At 47.8% G+C, this 24,959-nt stretch overlaps 9 protein-coding genes across 9 annotated transcripts; 3 read left to right on the forward strand and 6 right to left on the reverse strand.

Moving 5' to 3' along the window:
* Nucleotides 1-608: 608 nt before the first annotated feature.
* BJ212DRAFT_1365452 (uncharacterized protein) lies at nt 609-1,133 on the reverse strand. The gene has a single exon (XM_041336069.1). The coding sequence runs from the start codon at nt 864-866 to the stop codon at nt 675-677; it is 192 nt and encodes a 63-aa protein (XP_041191280.1). The 5' UTR covers nt 867-1,133; the 3' UTR covers nt 609-674.
* A 924-nt stretch (nt 1,134-2,057) lies between these two features.
* BJ212DRAFT_1275089 (RGS domain-containing protein) lies at nt 2,058-3,411 on the reverse strand (the record flags this gene model as incomplete). The annotated part of the gene is made up of 3 exons (XM_041331196.1): nt 2,058-2,294; nt 2,350-3,226; nt 3,290-3,411. The coding sequence occupies 3 exons, from the start codon at nt 3,409-3,411 to the stop codon at nt 2,058-2,060; spliced, it is 1,236 nt and encodes a 411-aa protein (XP_041191281.1).
* Nucleotides 3,412-3,640: 229 nt separating this feature from the next.
* BJ212DRAFT_1275242 (NDUFA2, NADH ubiquinone oxidoreductase 10.5kD subunit) lies at nt 3,641-4,051 on the forward strand (the record flags this gene model as incomplete). Its single annotated transcript, XM_041331209.1, has 3 exons — nt 3,641-3,729; nt 3,791-3,897; nt 3,963-4,051. 3 exons carry the CDS (start codon nt 3,641-3,643, stop codon nt 4,049-4,051), a joined length of 285 nt encoding a protein of 94 aa, XP_041191282.1.
* Nucleotides 4,052-4,258: 207 nt separating this feature from the next.
* Nucleotides 4,259-6,539, reverse strand: BJ212DRAFT_1365457 (uncharacterized protein). Its single transcript, XM_041336070.1, has 4 exons — nt 6,047-6,539; nt 4,899-6,017; nt 4,742-4,846; nt 4,259-4,689 (listed from the first exon to the last, which is right to left on the reverse strand). The coding sequence occupies exons 1-4, from the start codon at nt 6,157-6,159 to the stop codon at nt 4,434-4,436; spliced, it is 1,593 nt and encodes a 530-aa protein (XP_041191283.1). The 5' UTR covers nt 6,160-6,539; the 3' UTR covers nt 4,259-4,433.
* A 381-nt stretch (nt 6,540-6,920) lies between these two features.
* On the reverse strand, nt 6,921-9,447 carry BJ212DRAFT_1300931 (uncharacterized protein; the record flags this gene model as incomplete). The annotated part of the gene is made up of 10 exons (XM_041333058.1): nt 6,921-6,983; nt 7,121-7,253; nt 7,460-7,528; nt 7,761-8,006; nt 8,062-8,121; nt 8,176-8,328; nt 8,379-8,661; nt 8,684-9,032; nt 9,086-9,272; nt 9,407-9,447. 10 exons carry the CDS (start codon nt 9,445-9,447, stop codon nt 6,921-6,923), a joined length of 1,584 nt encoding a protein of 527 aa, XP_041191284.1.
* A 1,569-nt stretch (nt 9,448-11,016) lies between these two features.
* BJ212DRAFT_1365485 (uncharacterized protein) lies at nt 11,017-13,070 on the reverse strand. The gene is made up of 8 exons (XM_041336071.1): nt 12,878-13,070; nt 12,567-12,808; nt 12,479-12,543; nt 12,060-12,428; nt 11,765-12,000; nt 11,550-11,702; nt 11,430-11,489; nt 11,017-11,372 (listed from the first exon to the last, which is right to left on the reverse strand). The coding sequence occupies exons 2-8, from the start codon at nt 12,583-12,585 to the stop codon at nt 11,078-11,080; spliced, it is 1,197 nt and encodes a 398-aa protein (XP_041191285.1). The 5' UTR covers nt 12,586-12,808; nt 12,878-13,070; the 3' UTR covers nt 11,017-11,077.
* A 2,267-nt stretch (nt 13,071-15,337) lies between these two features.
* On the forward strand, nt 15,338-17,709 carry BJ212DRAFT_1365496 (uncharacterized protein). The gene is given in 12 exon segments (XM_041336072.1): nt 15,338-15,356; nt 15,410-15,425; nt 15,442-15,455; nt 15,471-15,504; nt 15,559-15,569; nt 15,664-15,714; nt 15,751-15,925; nt 16,027-16,451; nt 16,500-16,648; nt 16,711-16,922; nt 16,985-17,160; nt 17,241-17,709. The coding sequence occupies 6 exon segments, from the start codon at nt 15,751-15,753 to the stop codon at nt 17,349-17,351; spliced, it is 1,248 nt and encodes a 415-aa protein (XP_041191286.1). The 5' UTR covers nt 15,338-15,356; nt 15,410-15,425; nt 15,442-15,455; nt 15,471-15,504; nt 15,559-15,569; nt 15,664-15,714; the 3' UTR covers nt 17,352-17,709.
* A 364-nt stretch (nt 17,710-18,073) lies between these two features.
* On the forward strand, nt 18,074-20,257 carry BJ212DRAFT_1275072 (uncharacterized protein; the record flags this gene model as incomplete). Its single annotated transcript, XM_041331194.1, has 12 exons — nt 18,074-18,237; nt 18,303-18,333; nt 18,385-18,444; nt 18,493-18,753; nt 18,811-18,837; nt 18,886-18,978; nt 19,034-19,110; nt 19,151-19,303; nt 19,354-19,555; nt 19,605-19,777; nt 19,836-19,969; nt 20,019-20,257. The coding sequence occupies 12 exons, from the start codon at nt 18,074-18,076 to the stop codon at nt 20,255-20,257; spliced, it is 1,614 nt and encodes a 537-aa protein (XP_041191287.1).
* A 2,458-nt stretch (nt 20,258-22,715) lies between these two features.
* On the reverse strand, nt 22,716-24,889 carry BJ212DRAFT_1578216 (S-adenosyl-L-methionine-dependent methyltransferase). The gene is made up of 13 exons (XM_041342211.1): nt 24,718-24,889; nt 24,363-24,667; nt 24,132-24,261; nt 23,955-24,077; nt 23,841-23,908; nt 23,774-23,788; nt 23,659-23,719; nt 23,468-23,607; nt 23,301-23,405; nt 23,149-23,245; nt 23,029-23,090; nt 22,858-22,979; nt 22,716-22,797 (listed from the first exon to the last, which is right to left on the reverse strand). Exons 2-13 carry the CDS (start codon nt 24,609-24,611, stop codon nt 22,722-22,724), a joined length of 1,248 nt encoding a protein of 415 aa, XP_041191288.1. The 5' UTR covers nt 24,612-24,667; nt 24,718-24,889; the 3' UTR covers nt 22,716-22,721.
* Between the last annotated feature and the right edge of the window lie 70 nt (nt 24,890-24,959).

Consider the following 24,959-nt stretch of genomic DNA (forward strand, 5'->3'; position numbering starts at 1 on the left):
ACTACAGCGGTGAGTCTGACTACAGTGCCGCTAGTGATGATGCTCACAAAACGTTTTACGACGACTCCCGTCGTCAGTTGTACTGCAGCAAGAGATACTACTCAGAGTCTTAGGTGTGACTTTGACCGAAAGGAACACGCAATGTCTATTATTTATAGTCGTAATTCTCACCATAAGCCCAGTGAAACAACAAGTCTTATAAGTGCTCACCGGATGTACAGCATGCGTAACGTTTTTGTCACTGTTTTCAAGCATACACACAACACCCGCAACATTAACACTGCCAGACAGATGTATACAGCAACTGCTACATCACACTGGTATCTGGTATCATAACAATATATTTCTCGATTGATTGGATTACACCAGACTTGTCATAATGCTGACATCGTGTTGCCATCGTCGCACATCCTCTCGTCTTCGTCGTCTACCTCCGGTCGTCATCCATCCCGTTCAACATATACCGCAGTATGCCCTCCTCTTCATCCCTGTCCTCATCCGCCAATACCTGCCCTAACATATACCGCAGTAGAACGGGTCAGAAAGAGGCCAGCATCACTGGATTTGTCTCTTGAAAGCTCACCACCTTGCGTCATACTTCTGCCAAATCGCCCCACAGGAGTTCGTGCAGCCGAACATCATAGTCAACACTGGGCGTTTAATGCCATTTGATATCATCCAGATTTGGAAATACGGCTGCTAGCAAGAATGGGACAAGTGCTGTCACCACATGGGAGTGCCCGACATGCAGTTCTTAAAGAGCTATTTGGTTGAGCCAAAGGTCCGTATATCCGCCTGGCACATGAGGAGGCGTCGGCACTTGTGTGGCATCGAAATTCAAATGCAGGGTACACAACGAGGTGCATCGCGTGACGAACGATAGTATTGCGATGGAGGTGACCGCGGGAGTGTCGGTCTGATGTTCCGAAATGGATCTCAATACACGAATACCCGGCAAAGCAACCGCGGCATCCTCGATGAAAGGATCGTCAAGACAACAGTTTTCCAGGATGATGAAATCAACAAAAGTCAGCCTTCTGAACTCGAGTAGGGGTCGAAAACATCAGAAGGAAATGAGTGGAAGGCAGAGCCGCAACATAAATCGCGGCCAACACAGATGTGTTCCAGGTTGGTGAATGTTTGGTAACACGTCTCCGGGATAGTATGAAGGCAGTAACTTCTTCCGGTAAAGTAGGTGTACAGCAGAACTTCACCTTCAAGCACGCCAATCGTAGGGTAACAATTTGAAGAAGGAAGGACGTGCACAGTCGTAGGCTATCGCCACAGAGAATGAGTGCCAAGGCGTCCGAGGGCATCGGATGTCGAGCAACTGTTTCACTCAACACTTGTTGCGTTTGATTTCCCTCGGACTCCGAACGGCTGTGAAAGAGTTCTATGCCAGCTAGAGGTCCTAGCAGTGATTCTGTGCACCGATCTCGTCAAAGATCGACTCTTGAACCAAACGTTAACACCGGTCAGACCATCGCAAAATCGCTGCTGAAGAGAAAAAACAGATTTCAGTCAATAAAGATTTTGAACCGTTGCGAGCCAAATGCAAATCTAACCCACAATGACATTTCGTCACCAGCGGGATTTGCCAATAAATCTATAAAATTCTTGTCAATCAACTTCATCCATGACATCAAGCATAACCACAACCGTAAACATGTCATTAAAGATATGAGTCTAACTTCCTAACGTCCTACCATGTACGTACGTATAAAAAGGTCATAAAGGGTTTAGGGAAATGAGAGAAACAAAATAACATCACAGCACAGCGATGATGAAGCTAAGGTGGACTGGCGGAGTATACGAGGTAAAATGATAGCGAAATACGGAATGCGAAGTATTAGGAGGTGGAGCTAGACCGGGGGGCAAGGGGGAATAGGCGAATAGCTGAAGATAAATGCTTATCAAAGTCTCTTGTCACCCAAGCGTAAAATCAACAATATCAACCAACTCGCTCTCCTTCGTGAGCATCGTACATTGAGTACCCTTCCAAAATGGGTCCATCCGATAAGTACAGAGAGGCAGTAACTCTTTGTTTGTCCCACTCGCTATAGCCGATGTCCAGGAACAGCCCAGAAAAGGAGTGTGAGCGCTACGACGCAAATGGAGACAAGAGTCGCAACCCAGATGGCACGACCCAATAATAATTTCCTCACGTACGATTCGCGGATAGTGAGCGTGCGGAACGGTGTCGACTCCGACTGTCCAAGGAAAACGAGGATCGGGTCGAGTTCGTATTGATGTGAGATAAGGAATAAAATTGCGAATGCGAAAGGAATGAAGAGCTGCAGAGTAAATAATTTGTTAGACATTAGACTACACCAAACAGATGGGACGCACGAAAAATCGCTTTGATTTAGGTTGTACATCGAGAAATATCAGGGAGAAGCCGGCGGCAAGGCCGATCCACAGCACAATGAGACCGATAACGAGTCGGACTAATGCAGACACGGGAGTGAGGTTTCCAAACGCTTTGCTCCTCAGAAAACGTGGAAAAGCATCTTGCTCCATTGCCCTAAAGCAGTACTCCTTTTGGGCATGGAACATATCAGGAATATGTGCCATCATATTCAGGTCGCTCTGCGATTTCGGCTCTTGAGTGCTACTGAGAGGAAATGTGTGTATACGGAGGGCGGGAGGGAGGTAAATTTCGTGATTTTCCGGCGAATTTACGGTGCCAACGGGAGAGAGATACCGGAAGAAGATACGCTCGGCGGACGCGATGAGGTCCATACGACTAATTGCAGCAGAACGTGGGATGACCGTTGGCGCACGTGATGCACGTTTGAGATTGAAAAGGGCTGATGTCCGCCCTGAGAGGGAGAAAGGTGTCGTTGACCGTGGTGGATCAAGATCTGGACTATTCACAGCAGTGGGAGGGGATGGGATGTACTCCTTTTCATAACCAGGTGTTGTAGAACGCTGACCACCACGCTTCTCGTCAGCAGGGTGACCCATAGCATTTTTTTCCTGGTCGTTGATCATCTCGCTTGTGCTCGTCGTACTTCGCTTTACGGCATTGGGCTGAAGCCCAACGACTGTGCCGTATATTGACCCACGACGGCGTGCATATTCCCAGTACTGAGGCCAATCCTCTTTGATTGTCCGGCCTGACTTTCGGACATCTTTAAAATATGCCCTACAAAGGTTCTCGTGCTGCTGGACATCCAGCCAGAAGTCCAGGATATCTTCTGCACCTTCACGTTGGAGGAAGATACTTAATTTAACATGATATAAGAGACTGTTCAAATACTCAAGCAAGCATAAAAGCACTACTTACTAGAACATGAATAAATCCACGGGCGGTCGCGTCCTTCTAGAGAGGACTTCTGTGAAAGAGGGCAGCCTGTTCCTGCGGCTGTTGAGCCAGTCTTCTTGTTGTCTGTTCTGGTCGTCGTCCATAGTGGCGGGGAAGGGAGCTCACCAGGAACCTCTTGGCGTCGCAATCAGCAGCGAGGGTGGAATTGGCAGGCAAGACAACCAACAAGATATAATTCTCATGCCATTGCAACCATGCCTGTTTAGATTATTATGTAAGCGCCCGTTGAACCCGACCGTGCATCAAGAAAGCGTTGCAGAAACGTTGTTTGCCTTAACATTGGCTGTGACCTGATCTTATTCAATTCCTGCCATGTCCACGTTTGCAAAAACATTGTCTCCTGCTCTCCGCGAAATTCGCATCTTTTGCTGCCAGTCAAACCAAGCTTCGGCGGGCACGCGGTGAGTTCATGGTTTCTGAGTACAGGACAGTCACTCATATGCTCAATGATCACGTCTGCAGGCAATTCATCTTGTCCACATACCCAATCATCAAGAAACACAACCCAGACCTTCCCGTCATGATACGGGAGGCAAACGGCACACCCGCGCGGATGTTTGCACGATTTGGTGCGTGTAATGCTCGTGTCCTCGGACAAATTTATGCATGGCTGTATTAATTTGCGTTCCCGTAGAACGCGGAGTTGAGAAACACGTTGAGCTGGACGATCTCTCATCGTCAGATGTGGCTGCCAGTGTTGCTCGGATATTAAGCGTCTCATAGTCACTATGCTATAATCACTCCAGCGTTGTATCCAATTCAAACATTTATCTTGCCATTTTTTGTCTGACCCCTACTTAAAATGAAGTTCCGAGGTATGCGCAGGTATACATGCGACGCCTAGTTTAATTATGCAGGCTACTAATATTGTGCAGGCAGTTGCGACATTACTTGTCAGGCAGCCTGCAGGCCGCCTGCTCGGATATGAACGGGATCGCTGTATGTAAGACGCACCGACTTGGTGCTTATCTGAACGACTGACTTTGCAGATTGTTGGTAGTCTTGTATTAGTTTACAACCCAGTGAGTCCATATGAAATCCCAATAACCCGTAATCACATAACTAATGACCATCAAATTGTCCATAATAGTTTTCATACTACCCTCTACTTCCTCTCATCCCCCACAATGCCTTCGCCGTGCTCTCCAGCATGCTCCACACCAACTTCTCTGTCATGTTCTTTCTTGATATTTCGCAGCAACCAAAACTGATAAAGGAGAATAAGACATCCACATACGACTGCAACCGCAACTGTTACAATAATTGCTGACTCGCTTGTTGTGCTGTAGGTTCCATGCTGTACGCCGTAGATATTGGAAAGTACTGAGATGACACCAGCGAGCGAATTGAGTAAGCCAGGCCTACTCAGAAGTTCAATTCGTCAGTCAACTGGCGACACTATACTCCACTCACACAAAGATACGATTCACAATCCAAATATAATTTAATTGCCATCTCCACCACAACCAAATCATGCCGACGCCGCCAATACCGGTACAAATCCATGCGATGACATAACTATAGGCGTTTGGTGAACAACCCCAATTCCCGTAGTTTCACCATCACTCACAGTGGTATATTAGAAACTACATTCAACAGTTGTGCTTCCACACCGCTGAGTTGCTGCTGTTGCAGGGACGTAAATGTTCCGGGGAATAAAACAAATCCTGCAAGTAGGATCCACGTGAAGAAAGATGCCATCATGTTGAACATTTGCGGGATATCATCAAGTGCCAAAAGCATATTTATATAGCGAGTCTGGATATGTCCGGCAGGCATATTTGGCAGCGGCGGGCGCTGCGTCGTGTGGTGAAGCAGTTCTGCGGGAATAACAGGGGGTGGCTCAGGATGAGCCTCTTGTTTTCTTGGTGCCAGTTGAGCAGCAGGGACTGTGCGGCCGTGAGGCCGCGACCGGCTGCTGGATGGGCCTGGGTTGAGCGAAGGGTGATCCGAAGGAGAGGACATGTCAGAAGATGATGCATTCCGATGACTGAGTGCAGCAGCTGCTAACTGGTTCTTGGGAGGTGTACCATTGAGAGAGGTGCGTGATCCGTTCGGAGTGACGGAACTACCATGACCATACATAGGCTGGGTGACATTTGACGCGTATCTGTGCGATGCTGCACTTGGAGGGCGCGAATGAGAACGAGAACGATGGTGTGTACTATGATGAGAGCCGTTATGACTGTGATAAATGCTATTTTGCTGCATGCCACGATGTGCATTCTGTGTGCCTGGGTGTGCTCCCGGACGTGTATTCTGGGCTGCATTCACACCCTGATTCACACCCTGTCGGACGCTGTGACTGGATCCCTGATGTTCCGTCCCATGGAAGTATGGATGCTGATAAGCCGAAGTAAAGGGTGGGGAATTTGGCTGGGGAACAGGGAAGCTTGGGGCATAGGACGGGGCGATCTGTGGTGTGGGTATCGCTGGAGGGGTGTTGAGTGCCGTTCTAGGCGGCTGGGGTACGTCTCGTATCAGGGGGGTTTGAGATAAGTTGCTCTGCCTGGAAGGGCTCCGATGATGTGACGGTGAGATAGGACCCGGAGATATTGGATTGGCAGGGTTCGTCAAGGAGTGCACCTCCATCTGTGCAAGCAGAGACCCTGGTGAGGGGACAAATGGGTCCCCCACGCGTTCTACGGAGGAGTTTCGTGAGGGAGTCCGGTGGGGGCATTCATAGGCTCTGTTGTCCTACGCGCTGGTGCAGGCCACGCCGTTTTGAACGGCGGTGCCACGGATGGGTGCCCGGGGTCACTTGAAGTCCTTGATCGCTGTCGTCTGTGCCCAGGTGCGCGCTGGCCTGAAGAATACATCGTCCGGGACATGATGTTCGTTAATCAAGAGGGAATAACGGAGGTTTAGGACAAAGAAGGAATCCGGACAATATTGGCTGCGGCCTTCCGGTTATCTTTGTCTCATCACACGTGTTAAATACTTATCCAGGGCACAAGAAATATCGATGGAGGTGCATATTTCTATGTAGAAATCGTCGAAGTCAGCATCGCGAGGAACTTTTTGATTGAAAGCTGTTGCCGTTACGAGAATTCCAGAACTCTTTCCACAGGCTGCACAGCAAGATCCAGCCAGATATTTGATATATCACGGGGCCGGGCCGCTGTCGACCGGAAAGTGGGAGCTAGCACATAGGCGCGGTGACCAGCCCGTCTATGCATGAGGCAAGCCATCGATAGACGCTCGGACTATTAGTAGGATCAGGAGCAGATTCTCAGGGTAATGTGACGTGATGGATATTTAAGTCCATATCAGAGCCACGTGAACCTTTGCTATTAGAGGCCTAACAAGTCTGCAATGTATTGCTGAGTTTTGATCGACGACGATGTGACATTGCGCTGTTCGACGTTAAACGTTAACGTTTCAACGTTCATTTCTATCGCTTTATTCTGCTTTCTGCAGCAGCTTAGTGTTATGGGAAGAAATGGTAGAACTTGGCAGAGCCGTGTTCTGCCAGCGTGGCAGGTGACAGAATTAACGAAAAAATTTGACGGCACTCCAAGTGAGTGTGCTACATTGATGTTCTCTTCTGATAATATAAAAGCAAGGCTGTAGTAGAGCGAGCTTCGTGACCTCAGTACGGGATCGTGAACATATATGTGACTTGCAGAGTCTCGGATGCCCTGGAGTTGGTATGCTATTTGTAGGACAAAGTAGGACGTAATTCAGCTTTATGTCACAATGAATAAGGTGCACGCGTTTCCGAATCAATGCCGAAAGCTGGCACGCAGAAGGTTAGGCTTATATCTGAACAATACAGTGAAAAACATTCACCATTTGTACAGCCAGCTGAGGAACGATCCTGTTTCGCACTTCCTCAGCTTGTCCGCAGATATCACCTATGTTCGGCTCTCGTATCTCCGTTGGGAGATATTCGAAATATTCGAATCGCCCGACGGAGGGATGGCTAGATGGCCACACAAAGTTCGAATTTGAAGGACGCGGGCTTCATGTCGCAATATTGTACGTTTGAGCCGCAGCGATGCACGGGATTTATTTACGGCTAGTACCACTTGACCAGTTATCTTGTCTTGGACCTGGAAAACTCGGGCCTGTGATATGAAGCAAACATTAAGTTCAATGACAGGAATGTGTGAAAATTGGAGTACGCACAAAGGCGCCCATTCCAATGCGCGAACCAAGCACTGGGCCGGGCCTTCAGGATTTAGCTGAACTATGGTCCTTGAAGATGTTTCCTGGAATAATCAGTGATGCGAGGACAGGATAGTTCTGTCTAGTGTCCATGTGAAAACCTTAAAAGTTTAAAGTATGAGTCGCAAATATTAGTGATCATGACGTTCACTGTATGGGGGATATCCTATCATACACATCAAATTCGCAACAGGCATAGCGGTACACAGAAAGCTACCACGTGGCTAGAGTCATCCCATGAGCTTGGATGTTTGTCACATACATCGCCGTTTCCTCCAAAATAACGAGACCAGACTTCGTGAAGATCAGCTCAGCTGTAGTGCTGTTTAGGTAGAACTTTCCAATGAGTGTGCCTTCGCCATTCCAGACATTAATACCATCCCCGCAACCGGAATAAACGTTACCCTTGGTATCAAGCTGAATGCCATCCGGTGCACCGGAGTCAATGTAGGCGAACACTCTACGATTCGTGAACGACTGCGTCGTTGGGTCAATGTCGAACTGATAGCTTTAGAGTTTGCTTTGAGTATCTAATCACCATCACGCTGGGCAGGAAAACTCACATTGTGGCTGGAAAGGTCTGGTTCGTTCCGAGGAAGCCTCCAAGAACACCCGTGTCGGTGCTAATGCATTATCCTAGGATTGATCCACAGATGTGAGAAAAAACCCAAACTTACATGAATGCAGTTTTGCCATTGGGTGCGAATGCAATACCATTCGGATGTACAAACTGGTCAGCGACAACTCTGACCTGCCCAGTGGATGGATCAAAGCGGTATACTTGTGATGGTAACATTGGTTCAGGACGGAAACCATTAAGCCACCCGTAGCTGAAGAAGCCATTAGCATTGTAGATATGATGATCTCATCGATTGCTCACGCGGGATCGGTGAAGAACATAATGTTCGTGCCAGGGAGGATTTTGATATCATTGAGCGAGTTGAACTGCCTGCCTAAGAAGTTGTCCAGGATAACAGTGGTATTGTAGGGAGGGTTGGGATTGACGCGAACAATAGAAGGAGGAAGCAAAGCACGACCTGAGGTGACGAACAGAAGGTCTCCCTTGTATGGGCCTGTTCCCCCGTTGACCATTTGGACATTATCGGAGAGGTTGAGCTGAAAGTCATGACGGTTAAGCATCAACGACCAAGCGGAGCGACCCACTGTTTGAACCTGAATATTGACATCTCCAGCCGTAGAAGCCAGCGCCTGTGTCGACTTCTGTCATGTTGATCATACCAACAACGCTGTTGTTATGCCAGCCACTGTACCCAAGTGCACCACCGGCATTGCTTGCAAAGAAGACCAAGTTGAGGTCTTCAACATAGATGGGTGCCTCATGGGCAAAAGCAAAGTCAGGGTTCGAAGCAATTTTACGAATGGTGGCAGATGGTCCTGTGACATCGAGGAACGAGCGGTCAAAGACCTGAATGAATGGGGGTGCAGTGTTGGTGGGGTTAAAGCCAATAGCGGAAGAGTTGCGCCATTTTGTGTAGTTTGCTCCTACAACATTATATAGTAGGGGGTCGATGTACTGCGAGGCAGACGTTCAGATGTAACACTGCAGAATTGCAATTGTCAACGCACAACTGCTCCAGGCGGCGACACTGTCATGTACGACGCGACTGTGACAGCAAGGATGACAGCCAGAATCACACCCACTGCTGACCTTATCATTGTTGATTCAGATGAGCTACTCCCCAAGTCTTGTTTCCTGATTTCAGCAATGATTGACGGTCCCACTTTGACTAGTATGATAGTCTTGATAGTAATGCTAGGATTAACGGTCCACCGTTATCACCTAGAGCTTTTTCAGGGTCGCTCGACAGCACACGATGATAAGTTCATTTTGAAATTTCAAGGATAGTACGGTAGTAGGCCGGCCGGTCGAAGTCAGTCTAGGCTGACCGATGATCTTTTCGATCCCAGCAGAGCATTACGTACTGCATGGCGGGAGATTGAGAAGAGTTGTTCCTAGTTAGGAACAACTTTTAGTCTCCCCTAGACAGCCCTTTAAAGCTTTATAGACGAAGGAAGATAGTCGCAACTCGTTCCTTCTGAGCATCAACATGAATCGACTGCTCAATGCCCATTGCCGGCGCGTCTGCATCGCATGATCATTATCAGTCTCGACCTCCTCGGTTCCCAAGGAAAGGCCGACAGTCAGACTCATTACATGATTCGATACACGAGGAATCAGGATAGACGCTGGTATGTAGTATCCTGTGCAGTTTCCTACCCTCGACGATTCAGAGTGGCTTGGCTCTCGAGGCAAGGGAAGAGCGCATTTGATGACTGATACTACCCACTTCTAGCGTCACTCGGGGGTGACTCATGCGCTGAAAACGTTAGACAAGTGGTCGAAGGTAAGAAGGTGCATATTAAGGAATCATGTTGTGTGTTTCTGACCTCAACACAGAATGATTCGTACGTCGAGAAATACTGCAACCCTCACCTGAAATAACAATTAGTAGTGTAAGTCCTTCAACCATTAAACTTGTTTTGCAGGAGCACTTATCAAGCTGGCATAAAGCTTGCTGACGCTCATCCTGCGCCCAAAATATCCATCCTTCATTCCGCTAATTCCCTCGTTCGAATCTTGGCAATGCTGAAACCTTTGGAAAGGCCGGTAGATCGTCAGTGCTCAGGGAGATACCACGCTATTTTTCGGATCTGCAGTCAAGCACAGCGTGGTACTCAACCACGCCGATGGAAAGCTGCAAAGCTTGTCGTACACTGTGCAGCTGTCGCTCAGTTTACCATCGGTCCAGAAACTCGGACAGGACGGTCGACATGCTTTGTCCATCATCGGGATCTCAACGAGGCCCTGGCTATGCGTCTATTACCATCTCTCCCGTAAATCCAAATCATATATGATGGTTTATGCAGACAATCTCTTATTCATCATCCAGACACCTTTGCCAAGATGCTCGCGCCAGTTCGACATTACGTGCAGGATCGGTTGACACCACTTGCTTGCGAGAGATACGCGACTACTGGCGCATTGTCTGTTCAGATTTGATACTTATATTGCGGTAACATGGGAGTGCCTCCTCGGCATTTGTACAGTTGTGTACCATTCGATACTCTCAAGCTCAGGCCGGAGAAAGTTGAAGGATGGGCATTAATTTTTGAAGGTCAGTCACCATCAACGAATCTGAACTCCTGATATGCGGAAGCCTGTTTCTTGCAATATATGCCGAGCAGTTTCGTGATCAACGGCTAGATCTGATATCCATGTCACGACACGTACACGAACCAGAGATCTATGTGCCAGTGTCAAGAGGTGCCGGGATTGAAATTGACATGAAACGCGTCCTAGACACTGCCGAACTCTCACAGTTTAGCTTGTCTGGGGACTCTGGGCAATGAACAACTACTTTAGCCATCTTGTGCCCTTTCACGTAGGGATGTATACTGCTTCTCTTGCTGACTCGACACTCTAACAGGGTTTGAGATCCATCATATGCAGGGCGCGCGTTAACTTCTCTCAGACTGAACATGGAACCATGATAGATTGTGCCATGCTATGTAGATAGTTGTATGCAACATGTTACTAAGGGCGGTTACGCAGCGAATCTACAATGTGGCAAGATTCAATCCCTGAGCTTGGATATCTACCAGATACATCGTCTCCTCGTCCAAAATAACAAGACCGGACTCCGTGAAGATCATCTCAGCCGTGGTGCTGTTAAGATAGAACTTCCCAATGAGCGTCCCTTCAGCATTCCAGACGTGGGTACCCTCGCCGCTACCTGAATAAACGTTTCCCATTGTATCCAGCTGAATGCCATCGGGAACACCGGAATCAGAGTAGGCGAACACTCTGCGGTTCTTGAACGTCTGCGTCTGTGGATCAACGTCGTACTGGTAGCTATATGTTTTACTTTAGAATCTCATTCCAATCATGATTGATGTAAAAAAAACTTACATCGTGGCCGGGAGGGTCTGATTCGTTCCAAGAAAGCCTCCAGAAATACCACTGTCTATGCTGATACGTCATCGTCACTTTAGCCGTGGATGAAAGGCGATACAAGTACTGAAAACTTACACGTATACACTTTCGCCGTCGGGGGTGAATGCGATACCATTCGGATGCACAAACTGGTCGGCGACAACTCTGACCTGCCCAGTGGATGGATCAAAGCGGTATACCTGCGATGGTAGCATTGGTTCAGGACGGAAGCCGTTAAGCCACCCATAGCTGGGAAAACCAGTGTTATTATAGTAAATATTGTAAACGTTATTTTCCAATGATCTACTTACGTCGGATCAGTGAAGAACATGATGTCCGTGCCAGGGAGAATTTTGATATCATTAAGCGAGTTAAACTGTCTGCCCAAGAAGTTGTCCAGAAGAACGGTGGCATTGTAGGGAGGGCTGGGATTGACGCGCACAATCGAAGGAGGAAGCAAAGCGCGACCCGAGGTGACGAACAAAAGATCTCCTTTGTATGGACCTGTGCCCCCGTTTACCATTTGGACAGTGTCCGGAAGGTTGAGCTAAGAGTCAAGATATTCGAGATCAACAATATGTGCCTAACTCAGCGGAACAAACCCACTGTTTGAATCTGTATATTGACATCTCCCGTTGTAGAAGCCAGCGCCATGTCGACTTCTGTCATGTTGATCATGCTAACGACGCTGTTGTTATACCAGCCGTTGTACCCGAGTGGACCACCATCGTTGCTCGAAAAGAAGACTACGTTGAGGTCTGGGATGTAGATGGGTGCTTCATGAGCAAAAGCAAATCCAGGATTCGAAGCAATTGAGCGAATGGTGGCGGATGGTCCGGTGACATTGAGGAACGAAGGGTCAAAGACCTGAATGAATGGGGGTGCAGTGTTGGTGGGGTTAAAGCCAACAGTGGACAAGTTGCGCCATTCCGTGTAGTTGGCTCCTACAACATTGTACACCAGAGGATTAATGTACTGTAAGGGACGTTAGGTACAGCATTGCAGAATCACGATTTTTGACATACCACTGCTCCAGGAGGCACTGTAAGGTCAGAATTACTCGACGAGGCTTTCGCGCACGACACAAGAGCTAGGTGACGGTCAAAATCACACCCGCTGTTGATGCTGTCATCTTTGATTAAGATGTATTTCCCCTATTTCCAGTTTTCAGAGACAGTCAGTGGTTGCACTCTACTGTCAGCTAGAACGTCACAAGTTGCAGAGGGTCCACGGCAAGTGGGGCTCAGAAGTCACCCTTGTTGCATATAGAGCTTTTATTATTCAACAGAGCACGGTCGCAGATTTGTCGGCGTTTCGCGGATGGCCGATCAAGACAGTCATTCGGTCACGGAGAGCTGTCCAAAGGTCGCATGACCGTCAGTCGTGTGGATGAGGACGAAGAAGAAGACGCAGGACAACCGTACTTAAAGACATTCTTGACACCGACTTGGGAACACCAGAGGTAACGGGCCGCGAACTTCCGGATCACATGGCCTTGAAGTGACGAAACAAGTAAAAGCGTTCTCTGAACCAATTCGGAGGCGTAAGAATCTGGCAACCCTTGGACTACCTTAACTTCAAGATGCGCAAGGGATCGTGTCTTCAGCCACAATTAATTCTGAGTTTGTGTGGGTAATCAATCATCTGCCATGTCACGACGTTTCGTGATTGCTCACGCGTCACATGTCATCGGATGAGAGTACTCGTGGTAGACGCTAGTACTCAGGCTGATAACAGCGTTATGGTCATTGCACATAGTTGTCTTCGTACGAGCGAGAGACCACCGATGCTCATCACCATAACGTTCAAACTCCAGACAGGACCGATTAAAGCACACCTTGAGCACAGGTCCGACGTCAAGTGATCTCCTGCAGGATCATTCTATGACACCTGTGTGAATATGAAGGGATCTTTCAACGAGTGCGGACTCGTCAGAACATTCAATCTTCCCAGAGCTATGATAGGCTGTTCAACTTCAGTACTCAGTACTCAGCTCCTGGGCCTGAACTCGGACTTGACTGAGCCGCTCACCTCGTTGCAAAAAAGGGTACCAAGCTATACTATAGGCGGGCAGGCAAATGAATGAAGGTCATTCTTGGCCAATAGTGGGATCCAACTTGAATAAGTCTTCGACAAATTGCGTACAACCTGAATTCGAAGTGGCCTATTCAAATTGTAAGAATTGAAACGTTCGATCGGGTAGTACCTGTCCGGCGGGACTTTCAAGAAGTTCCAACTCCCGGAATTAACGATTTCCTTCAGGCGCATGACGTTCTTCTGATGCTGTCCTACAAACGTTTATGCATTCCAGTGTCCAAACACCATCCTCCCTGATAATTTGTAACCTGCTAGTGATCCTATGCACACCGTGTACTTAATCGCAAAATAGATGATCCAGAAAGTGACGACTATACCACTCCAACTCTAGTTACCCTAACTTCACAACGGCTTACAACCCCGTGACGTCGCCCTAACGCGGCATTTGACCACCACCGATCTTGGCGAATTCCGCTGGACAGCCACCTCTGAGGAAATTGTTGCATATGCTGTATACATATATGAAAGCTGGGTTGCATTCAACGTGACCCATCACATTGTCGTACTTTGGCGTTTGGTATCGACCTGACTTTGCGCAAACAACGGGGGGAGTCAAGAAGGAGTCCAGGACAGTCCTTGATTTGGACGGAATGTGTTTGCCACGTGACCTGTCACGCTCAATCATGTCTGCGCACGTCCTGAACAATAAGTATGGGAGAGGATTGTCGCCTAGCATTTCAGCAACAGAAGACAATTGCGGAAATAGCTCAACTTGCTGGTGCAGTTGGCGAAATGTCTACAAAATTTTCAAATTCCACCGAGATTGCGGACAGACAAGAAATCCATTTATGGCAGGCCTCCGACAGGACCTCTCATGTACCATCACATCCATTCTTGATGCGAACCCATCCCTATTCCTCTGCGAAGTTCGAGAGCAGCTGCTTGAAGCACGGAATGTTGAAGTCTCGATTGCCACACTCGCGCAGCCTTCGTCGACTCGCAATCGTGCATCGAAGGTAGTGGCAGAATAAAACAAGTTGCTGCGTGCGCAACTCAGTGCACTGCATCATCCAGGATGATAGCAGGAGCTAATCAACAAGTGTGAGGATCGGGGGTGATTTTTTTTCGCAAGGATTGTACAAGACAATAAGCTCTGTTCGAGCCTCTACACGTGCATTGAGAGAAATTGGTATGATCGGCTTTGTCAGCTGGTCGAGACATAGTTCATCTAGATTCTAAATAGCGAAAAACCTGTGGGGCGGGGAAGCCATCAATTGAGTCTGTGCAACTTGAATATTGACCCCACCAATGAAGCCGGAACTACACTCCAATTAAGAGCCTGGTGCTCGATATTGACTGCATTAGAATCCTAAGAATGAAGACTAAGTATCAACTCAGGGGGGGACAAACTGAACACATACACTGGTATTGTTGCCCGACCCGGGGCTTGTTGTCCGATCGATAGAACTTCACGCAGCGTGCCAAGCGCCGGCTGTTGTACGTTTTACCCACCAAATACACACATACAAACAACGTTTAAGCATCCGAATCAAGGACTGAACGTTTTTATGCAACGTACTGCAGTATGTAAGAAGTGAGACAATTTGGTCAATCACGCGGCATTTACGAATTCAGGGTATGTAGCTCCATGGCGCTTTCCGACATGGCATTAGAATTTGAATATCTTGCTCTTTGCCAAACGTCATCTCCGAGACTGACAGGGACACTAGGCTCTGCGCAAGCAATGGTAGCCAATTATGGTTTGTTCATTCCGACGCGACCGGGATGGAAGAATATCTCAGCCCCGAGGCCTAGATACTCCGTGACGAAAGCATGGCGCGAGCCCATCTGGTGGAAACCTGTGCGTGAGTGCCCATTTGCAAGGCTGTTGTGAAGGTAATTTAGATGAGTCTCATTGTCTCGGGTCAAATATCGGCAATGACAGCCCGGATCAGGTTCATGGAAAATAAGACTCTAAGGGTTTCACAAGGTTTACTGCCTTTGTCTTCCACGATTCGAACTATGCTCTACACAGGCTCTTTTCACGCGACATTCATCCGAATTTCAACTGCCCGATCAGCTCACCCATGCCATGTCTCAGCGGCACATATAATACGGAGGAAAAATCTTGTGGACTAACTTGTTTCACTGTCGCATGGTGATACATAGTAAGCCTGGTAACGAGTGCAACATCCTTCTGTTCTTCTTGGTCGTGTCTTCTTCTATCGGCAATTTCTGGTGGTGACAACTGCGGCTTAACATGCAGTTCATTAAGACCTTGACGCAAGGTTTTCCAACCATTACTGGCATACGATGGTTCAATCTTTCTGTCCTTGTTATCACACCGGCCCTCTCCCTATACGGCTTGCTATATGTTCCTATCCTTCGGAAGACTGTCGTTGGCACTATCCTCTATTACATTTATTCCATGCTTGGTAGGTACTCGGCAAAAGGCATTTCTTCTGATCGCTGAATCTACTTCACTAGGTATTACTGCTGGTGAGTGGTGAGGGTGCCTGGAACGAGATAGTATTAGAACGCATCGCTCCAGGATACCACCGGCTTTGGTCGCACAGATCATATAATGCCTCGTTCCCATTACAGGTATTCCTTATCCTTGCGGGAGCGAGTGCAGTACAAGGCTCGTGTTACTGGTGGGCACGCCGACACCGTTCTCACCACAGACATACCGACACGGACTTTGACCCTTACAACTCTGAACGTGGCCTCCTCTGGACACACATCGGATGGATCATTTTCGAGTCAGACTTGAAAACTGGGCCAGCTGATATTTCTGACTTGCGTAAGGACCCTCTCGTACAATGGCAGCACCGATGGTACTTTGTCATCCTGACTATTTTCGGCTATTTGCTTCCAATGGTCATTCCTGGCTTGTTGTGGGGTGACTGGAAAGGCGGGTTCTTTTTCGTTGGTGCCCTTCGCATGACTGCGTGCCATCATGTGAGTTTCATGTTGTTCATCAAAGCCAAAGTTTAACCTTTGTCTCAGAGCACTTTTTGCATCAACTCTATCGCTCATTATCTCGGCAGCACGCCGTACGACGATAAGCACTCGCCGCGCGACCACCTTATATCTGCTATCCTTACGATGGGGGAAGGGTACCATAATTTCCACCATCAATTTCCCATGGACTACAGGTAGCAGTTGACATCCATTGTGTCGTTCCCAGTTTTATTTACGAGTCCGGCCTTTCCACCAGGAATGCATTCCGATGGTACCAGTATGACCCTACCAAGTGGTTCATCGCTGTGTGCCATTGCCTCGGGTTCGCCTCCCATCTCCGTGTTTTCCCTAGCAACGAAATTGAAAAGAGCGCACTCACGATGAAACTCAAGACTCTCAAGGATGTTCAGGACTCGATTGAATGGCCTGTGCCCCCGCAGCAATTGCCCGTGGTAACGTGGGAGACATGTGAGCAAACGCTACCTTGCACACAATTTTTTACTGAAAAATTACAAACTTTCTGCCGATAGTCCAGGAAGAGTCCCAGACGCGTACTCTTCTCCTCATCTCAGGTTTTATTCACGACGCATCCTTTTTCCTCGATAGCCATCCAGGAGGACCCGCTCTGCTCACACGAAACTCTGGGAATGACATGACAGCCTCCTTTTTCGGTGGGATTTATGCCCACTCTCACGCAGCGCATAACGTGCGTACCATACTTCTGTTCGCTTATCCAACAATGCTGATGATTGACTCTGATCCTCGTCGGTCGTTGTGAACACATAGCTCCTTGCGATGATGCGTGTGGGCATCCTTGCGGGTGGTGTAGAAGCGCCAGCAGAGCATGCCATCCCACCCAGTCAGCAACTTGTGATCTGTACTAATACCTCTCGTTAATAACACAGCTGCTTGACCCAACTGTCTCGCGTGTGTCCGGTTCGTTAGACAATCCACCTGTGTATTAATGCTTCATTCCAAAAACTACGAGTATCTATAGCGTAAATATACAAAATTGTAGCTTCTATCACAGTTTTCGACCCACTAGATCATCCCATATTCTCTTACACTTCGTTACTTTACGCCCCTCGCCTTCTTCCATTTTGTATGTAGTCTCGGTTGCCTGGCGACCCACACACTCGGCCAAGGGACGTTCCATTTATGTGCGTTGTATTTAAAATGGTATAACTTCCCAACTTGCTGATAATCAGCCTGTGATTTGAATTATTATAATCACAAGAGGGATAGAGATTGCTGGTCTGATGCTGAATACCATTTAATTGCGATCGCATTGTGTCACGAACGCCTACAACCATTTAATAGTGTCACTCAGTGTGCTTCATTACATCATTGCAACGGTGTGACGTCATTGCCCGTGTTGTACGCACGCAGAACGCGTCTCATTGACGCTCGCTGTGTTATGTAAAGTGAGATCCGCGTATACGCCACCAATTTACACTAACTAACCTTGGAGGTGCATCGATCGCGTAATGAATGCTGCCTCGTGTCGACCAGTTTAAATCTGCGCAAACTTGTCAATTGACTTCCATCTTGGTTTAAACTTTGGCCTTCATCCCACCGCACGTCAACTAATTGAAGCCTTCCAAGTTCCTGCTTGAAACATGTCGGAACCGACAGCAACGCAGCTCAAGGACGAGGGCAATGAGTTATTTAGGAAGCAAGACTACGTCGGGGCATTGGCAAAATACACCGAGGCTATTGCCCTGGATGACAAGAGCGCTGTTCTATATGCGAACCGTGCTGCTTGCAATCATGGGTTGAATAGGTGAGGCACAGTTATACTTTAACATCGAGCTGCGATAAAAATAACTGACCCCGATCTTTAAATAGAAACTTAGATGCTGTCGACGACGCGAAGATGGTACTGATGGGCCAGTATCATATACATGGAAAATATTTTAATGCGTATTAGGCTACAGTAATTGACCCAGGCTATGCCAAAGGGTGGTCACGATTGGCAGCATCTCGAGACGTAAGTCCTTGCGCGCTTCCTTCTCGCCTGATCTGACACCATGCTTAGGCCCTCGCGGACTGGGAGCGGAGTGCTGAAGCGTGGCAGAAGGCATTGGATGCACTCCCCAAAACTAACCTCAGTCCTGCGGAGCAGCGGCAGAAAGATCAGTATAGTGCCGGTCTGGATGCAGCCCAAGCGCGTGGCAAGGTCCCGAGGGACCCACATTTCATTCGTTTCAAGGCCGGCGATGGCAACCTCCCTTGGCAAATCGCGACGGGGATGCTTCCTGAACTCCGGCAAGCGGGTCCCGAAAAATACTCTAGTAGTGTGGGTTTCACTTGTAATGTTGCATACCATCTCTAAACGGTGGTGCCTTTCATGTAGGCTTGGGTGATCTCACATGCATACGAGGTATGTTTGTGCCTTTCTGTCTAATAGGGGCCTATTAACATGTACCAGGATTTCACGAAAGGGGTAGGATTTATGAATGAATTGAAATCGGTACCTCATTCTCAAGCTCCAGGAGGAATTGCCTACGGTGGAAGTCTGATGGTGAGTTCAAGCCGCTTTCTTCGGCTTGCGATGTCATGATACATAACACGCATAGGCCTTGACGTATTTGACCAATGGTTTGACGCGTGACGAGCGCGCGTTCTGTTTCAATCAACCCGACTGGATCACCAAGTACAACAAACAAGGCAATCTTATTCTAGCATTGCATGAGGAATCACACTGACCAAGGTTCAGTTACATTCGAAGCTACGGCTCGCCGAGCCTGGCACTCCGACGGGCCCGAAACTATCAAGGAGCTAGCACAGAAACGCCTGAAGGAAAAGGGCTGGAATGACGTGCGCCCCGCTTTGTCAGTGACTGTTCGGTGCGTCGTATGAGTTTCGTGCTGTAATATTTATCGATCATCCCGTGCAGTGCATGGATAATGAGAAGCATGTTGGAAAGCCATTTGAAAGAGGGACCTGCAGTCGGCCTTCAGTTTTTGACACGAGCTGTTGACTTGCTTGAATGGGGACGAAACGTTTGGAAGAATGTTGCCAATGAAGATCGTGGAAAGATTTTCCAGGATACGTTTTTGCGAAGCGTGCGTAGCATGCACCTCAAGATGTTTATGGACGTGCGTTGCAAGTCATGTTTCTTTGGGTGCTGGTTTACTCGTATGACAGGCATACGTCACCGACCCTGGCTTGAACTCCAAGTTTCCCCTTGAACATCTGAAGGAAGAAGCTGAAGACCTCCTCAAAGAGATTGACATAGCATCAAAGAGCCCTAGTAAGGAGGAAGTTGACCCTGGCTTTGTATCGTCTTTTTGTATCTATCCTGCTGGAATTGCTCATTCGTATGTCTTTGTCTGTTTCCCTTGCTTCCTGTCCTTCTCATGGTCGCCTTGCTTTCAGGATGATAGGATTCTATCATGCACAGACAGCTCGGTACAGCGACGACCTTTTCGCGTGTATTGGCTTTGCGAATGGGGCAAAGGATTACATGCAGGCAGCTAAAACATACTCCGAGGATGACGAATACCGCGCATGTAAGTGACCAACACAGACTCGTGCACGCATCTTACGAGTGTTCCCCAGTTTACTTGTGCTGCGCTATGGATTGTATGCGAAATGCCGGTGTCTCTATTCGCGACTTCAATAAAGTTGCCATTGAATTACGGGGAGCCGTGCCTAAGATGATGAAGATATGGGCGGTCTCTGCTCTACAGCAAGGTGGACGAGACGATAAAATACAAGCAAACTTGCGCATTGCAGATGATCTGATGAAGCTTGTCGCCGAAGGAAAGTTGACGATGGAAGATCCTGTACCTTTGTGATCGTTAGGATTAATACATTCTTATACATACCACACTCGTGTAATCATATGCCCTTGTACTTTACATAACCATCCATATATGTACCTTTCACGGAAGAGACGGGTGGAAGGGTGTTCGGGCGATTGTTAGCACTTTCACATCGCCTTGACAAGTTCTTCTCAATTTATAGATCGCCGAGTGATCTGCCAGCAACTTTTTGGAGCATCTGTGTCGAGCGCTCTTAAATCATAACCGCAATTGGATTCCACTCCACGTTTCCATCTACAATCATCCATTCCTTTCCTCTATGTGGAACTCGGGTATGCTATTATCAGGGTGTCGGTCCTCCAGGGCAGTTGGTAGCAAGCTGAGCCGAGTGTGTTGCCATCAAGATGAGGCGTGCAGCATAAAGCGCTATGGAGTCTGGTGACTTTTCACGCAGGTGAGCAGGAGGCAAGGGCTTGCTGTTATGAAGTAGGAGAGCTCCAAGAGGAGAGGCATTGTGGGGGAGGGAAACTAGCCTGTCCATGACTGGTTACTAGGGTAACTGTAGCGACGGCCAAATCGGCAGCATGAACCACGAGGACGGCAACGTTTTCTTTGATGTATGAGTGGCGGGAAGAGAGAGTCAAAATCAAGGTAGGAACAAGAGGAGCTCGTGGATTGCTTCTATAGTATGTGTATCATTGATGAGACACGACTTGAACAAATGGTAGTAATATCTAGACTTACGGAACCACAGGTCCCGTGACAGCGCGGTGTGACATGCGCGTCTAGTGGTGTGACATGATGTGACGACTGTCCTAATGACCCCAATCTTGACTCTTGAGTTCGTTTCCTCGATATGATAGACGCCCTGGCAGGTTATGTTGTTAAGCCCTGCAGTCATGGCAAGGAAATAATGAGTCGAGCACCAAATATACTACGGCAAGGCTTTGATCAGTCCTCTGAGGTTCTAGGTGTTCTGACCGCTCACTCTTTCTCTTTCAGATGGGCGTGCTCACTAGCATGCTTTTTCAGTAAGCCATCTGCATCAGGGACATCTCAGATTGAACGTTCATGAAGAAAGTGACACGAACTCACATCGGCAACTGCAGCAAAGCTATTCCGTTCATCGTCTCCGACAACGAGGTCCTGTAGATTTCTGTGCGAGCACAACAAGTTGATCACACGTTCTAAGTCCTCTTCATGCTCTTGAATCACTGAGCCACTTTCCTGCAATCCGCGAAACTGGTTATTGGCTCGCCCACTGATGTCACCGACGATCCTCGAGCTGCTTTTTCTCCATGCTCGACTACGAACAACTTAATTGTCTAACTATGTAGAGTCATAGTCCGGCTATCTTTTATCAGAAATTCCGAATTCGGCAGGTCAAATTATTGGCTACTCGTATCAATCATTATCTCCAACCTCATCCACACGTGGACGCCAATCTCAAGTTGTTCGTGAAGACAGTAGTTGAATTGATTGTGTCTTTCTCCTATCTCCACTATTTTTGACCAAGATGCTTAACTGAGATTTTTGGGTGCGTCTGCTGTGATTTTTTTTGCTGAATGACAACAGGACCTATGGATTCAGGTACTGTGTCCCACCATTGCTCTAGTATACGGCCCGATGACCATTGTCTCCCCGCCGCGGGTGGCGCATCTGCGAAGGGTGGGCACCTTGAGCATCGAGCAATTACGTTGGCTTGCGCTTCAAGTCGAACACGTTCCTTTTTATCTTCGCTCGTATAAATGGATGTGTCGTCCTGACAACAAGATTGCCTCGTCCACATTCATGAGGTCCACACAAAAGGGGACAAAAACTCGCCATCGACAATCGTTGCAAAGCCTATAAAGGCATCTTCTCTAACCGCGGGCTCCTTACACCGCTCCCGATTTCTATGCAAGCATCTCGCGACTTCTCACATGGCGCTTCAAGTAAATCATTTCTTATGTCACAAAGCATAGATGATCAAATAGATTGTTCAAATTCAAATTTATTCCTGTGGTTTCCCTCACGGATCATGGGGGGCGTCGTGTGGTCCTGTTTATATCCATACAAGAGGGCACAGTACTATGCATGCCGTTCGAGACGATGTCGATTAGGGTGATAATCTAGATGACAGAGGGTCTAGCTCGACATGCCGTTTTCTACAATCTCTGTACAATATCCAATGCGAGTACTCACCACTCACTGATTATTGCTGTATTGTAACTTATGCCGTTTTCAATATCTGATCCTCGTCTTTCTTCCGGCGTGTAGTGACCTTGGAACATTAATGTTCAGTACAGCACCGAGCACGACTTATGAAGTGTCCAATGATATCTGATAACTAGGTGTGATTCAGCGCGGAGGCTTGGCTCTAGTATGTGGGTAAGCTTGCCATGGTCTGTTTTACTACTAACTTCAAGTTTGCTTGTCGTTCTCGTCGTCTTCAGTAGATTATGGCGGTAGACAATTATAACACCACATATCGAAGAACTTGTCTCTGGACTCAGTTCTAAGCAATTCTGAACTCCATGACCATTGTATCCACAAGATCATAAACCTGGGTGAGTGCTAAGCCAACAGAGGCCCTGTCAATTATCACCAGTCAGCCACCGTCAACATATCAAGATATACTAGAATGAACTTACCCGAGGATCTTCACTTCGTCCAGGGTTCGTTCCTTGGCATTGTGAACAAGCCACATCGTAATGTCCATTTGGTACGGTCTGTGAGCGCCTGCCCCAAAGTTCGGTAATATAGGTTCAGGGGCCTTGGGATCATGAATTCAGATATACACGAGGCTGCATTCTGAAACTCACGGTGCTTAACCCGTCAGTTCCAAATCCGGGTTCCTGCACTGCGCGTAAGAGCACGCAATCATCTAGCACATAAGGTATTGGCATTGCAGAAAATATTCCATTGAACCACAGCTGACTTACGAATTAACACTCGGCTGTTTGGTCCCATGACCTTGCGAATGTTACGAAGGATCGTCGTTGCCTCGCGATCCTGCCAGTCGTGGATAACGTGCCTTAACTATATAATAAGATGATTGAGTTACTGGGAATGCAGGAGGAAAAGAAGCTCTTACATAATAAACATCCTTCCCAGTAACAGGTACGCCCTCGAGAAAATTGAGTGGCACGAACTCCACGCGCCCGTTTAGCAGTGCTTCGGGAGCATTCTTCTTCCATACCTAATCAGATACGAATAAGGGACCCGCTGAGATGATTATGGGTACTGGATGTTTGAACTTACACCTTGCGCCTCCAGAAGAACTTCCGGGAGATCCTGATCAGTTATTTTGAGATGAGGGAACATTCTCGCCAGAGGAGTAGAAAATGTCCCAATGCCACATCCGACATCCACCACAGATGAAATATTATCCCAAGGATAGTCTTGCAACCTACATCAGTCACACCAACGATTCATATATAGCGATGGCTTACGATGCAGAATTGCAGAACCGCCCATCATCTCATTTTGGCCAAGCATGCTCCTATGAAATCGCTATACATGTGACTCTGTAAACCGGCAATGGTGGATGAAGCACTCTGCACGCACCTCTCGTTTCTCATCCTATAAAATTTGTTAAGCGAAGTCTGAGGGCAGTGTAACAACGAAAGCTCACATCATCCTTGATCGCATCCCAGTAGCTACCCTTCATACCCACCTTCCTGAAGGCCAATACTCGGGGTGCTTTGTCGAGCTCAGTATGAATGAGAAAATTCTTCGTCAATCATACTCTCATAGAGAACTGCAGCGTATTTCGAGATGTCCTGAGCATGAAGTCCTGCAAAACATCCAGCGTTGTTTGTTGACTTGAGTATGAGGGATAGCCGAGTGTTTGCGAAGACGTCCCGTTCAACTGTTTAATACATTACAGGCTTTAGAGAATGTTGTCAATGGCCGTGCACATTACCCTCTTTAAAGCAACCCATGAGCGATAAAGCCCGTAAGATGCGCGCAGTCTTGGTCTTATCGAGGTTGACTGCTTCAGCCAGCCTATCGACTGCTAAGACCTTCTGGATGTTTGTCCAAAACATCTGCAACTGCGCGCTCGCAAAGCAACATCTGTGCAAGCCCAATTGTAATTTAAAACAAGCTTAGGAAATGAGCAAGGGAGGAAATATAATTTACAAGAGGCACTCACATTCATGACTGAGTGTTGGGGGGGAGCCAGTATTGCGCTCAATTGGTGATATGCACCTTCGAGCAGCCTAATTGCCTTTTTGAGGGCAATTGTATCTGTCGCCGAATCGAGAGGGTGGAAGGTGGTTGCGTCTGCACTAGGGACTCCATGTCCTGTGTTCTTGTATTCTGCGATTGCTTGGCGTGCAGAGGAATTGATGATGCTCAAGAGAGCCTCAAGTTTGGCCTCCGGTTCATTCAAGTCCGTCATTTTTGGGGAATGAAGGAACAACGGTACTCCCGTCAGTGGTTTTTATACCATGCTTCCTAGTAATAGACGAAGATAAGTGTTGTACTAAATGAGTGAATGTACAAACGCAATCCTTGGCGTCATGACGCATCAAACTCAAATAACGTGAGTTGGCTTTCGAGACGAGTTGTTAGCATATATCTCTGCCAGATCTGCTGAGACAGGCCATGAGAGCTCTCAGTGAGAATATTTTAAGACTTGAGCGTTGATTCTCATGAAGAAGTTCCCCACTAATCCCGACTCTCATGTTAGTGGAGGAGGTCTTGTCTGTAAAATATGTCTAATTTCCCCGCCGGCACTTCCCGTATT

This window comes from Suillus subaureus (genome assembly GCF_016647635.1).
Source record: "Suillus subaureus strain MN1 chromosome Unknown BJ212scaffold_23, whole genome shotgun sequence".
NCBI classification, from domain to species: Eukaryota; Fungi; Basidiomycota; class Agaricomycetes; order Boletales; family Suillaceae; genus Suillus; species Suillus subaureus.

Excerpts from the sequence above, each read along its gene's own strand:
- BJ212DRAFT_1365452 (XM_041336069.1), bottom strand. The coding sequence starts at position 866 with ATGCACCTCGTTGTGTACCCTGCATTTGAATTTCGATGCCACACAAGT.
- BJ212DRAFT_1365457 (XM_041336070.1), bottom strand. The coding sequence starts at position 6,159 with ATGTCCCGGACGATGTATTCTTCAGGCCAGCGCGCACCTGGGCACAGA. Across the intron at positions 6,018-6,046 it reads GCACCGCCGTTCAAAACGGC|AGCCTATGAATGCCCCCACC; the intron begins GTGGCCTGCACC and ends GTAGGACAACAG. Across the intron at positions 4,690-4,741 it reads ATTGTGAATCGTATCTTTGT|GCCTGGCTTACTCAATTCGC; the intron begins GTGAGTGGAGTA and ends ACTTCTGAGTAG.
- BJ212DRAFT_1365485 (XM_041336071.1), bottom strand. Across the intron at positions 12,001-12,059 it reads TCAATATACAGATTCAAACA|CTCAACCTTCCGGACACTGT; the intron begins GTGGGTTTGTTC and ends CTTGACTCTTAG. Across the intron at positions 11,490-11,549 it reads GACGGCGAAAGTGTATACGT|CATAGACAGTGGTATTTCTG; the intron begins GTAAGTTTTCAG and ends ATGACGTATCAG.
- BJ212DRAFT_1365496 (XM_041336072.1), top strand. The coding sequence starts at position 15,751 with ATGCAGTTCATTAAGACCTTGACGCAAGGTTTTCCAACCATTACTGGC. Across the intron at positions 15,926-16,026 it reads TTACATTTATTCCATGCTTG|AACGCATCGCTCCAGGATAC; the intron begins GTAGGTACTCGG and ends AGATAGTATTAG. Across the intron at positions 16,923-16,984 it reads CGTGGTAACGTGGGAGACAT|TCCAGGAAGAGTCCCAGACG; the intron begins GTGAGCAAACGC and ends TTCTGCCGATAG.
- BJ212DRAFT_1578216 (XM_041342211.1), bottom strand. The coding sequence starts at position 24,611 with ATGACGGACTTGAATGAACCGGAGGCCAAACTTGAGGCTCTCTTGAGC. Across the intron at positions 24,262-24,362 it reads CCCAACACTCAGTCATGAAT|TTGCAGATGTTTTGGACAAA; the intron begins GTGAGTGCCTCT and ends GCGAGCGCGCAG. Across the intron at positions 22,798-22,857 it reads GACGAAGTGAAGATCCTCGG|GGCCTCTGTTGGCTTAGCAC; the intron begins GTAAGTTCATTC and ends GATAATTGACAG.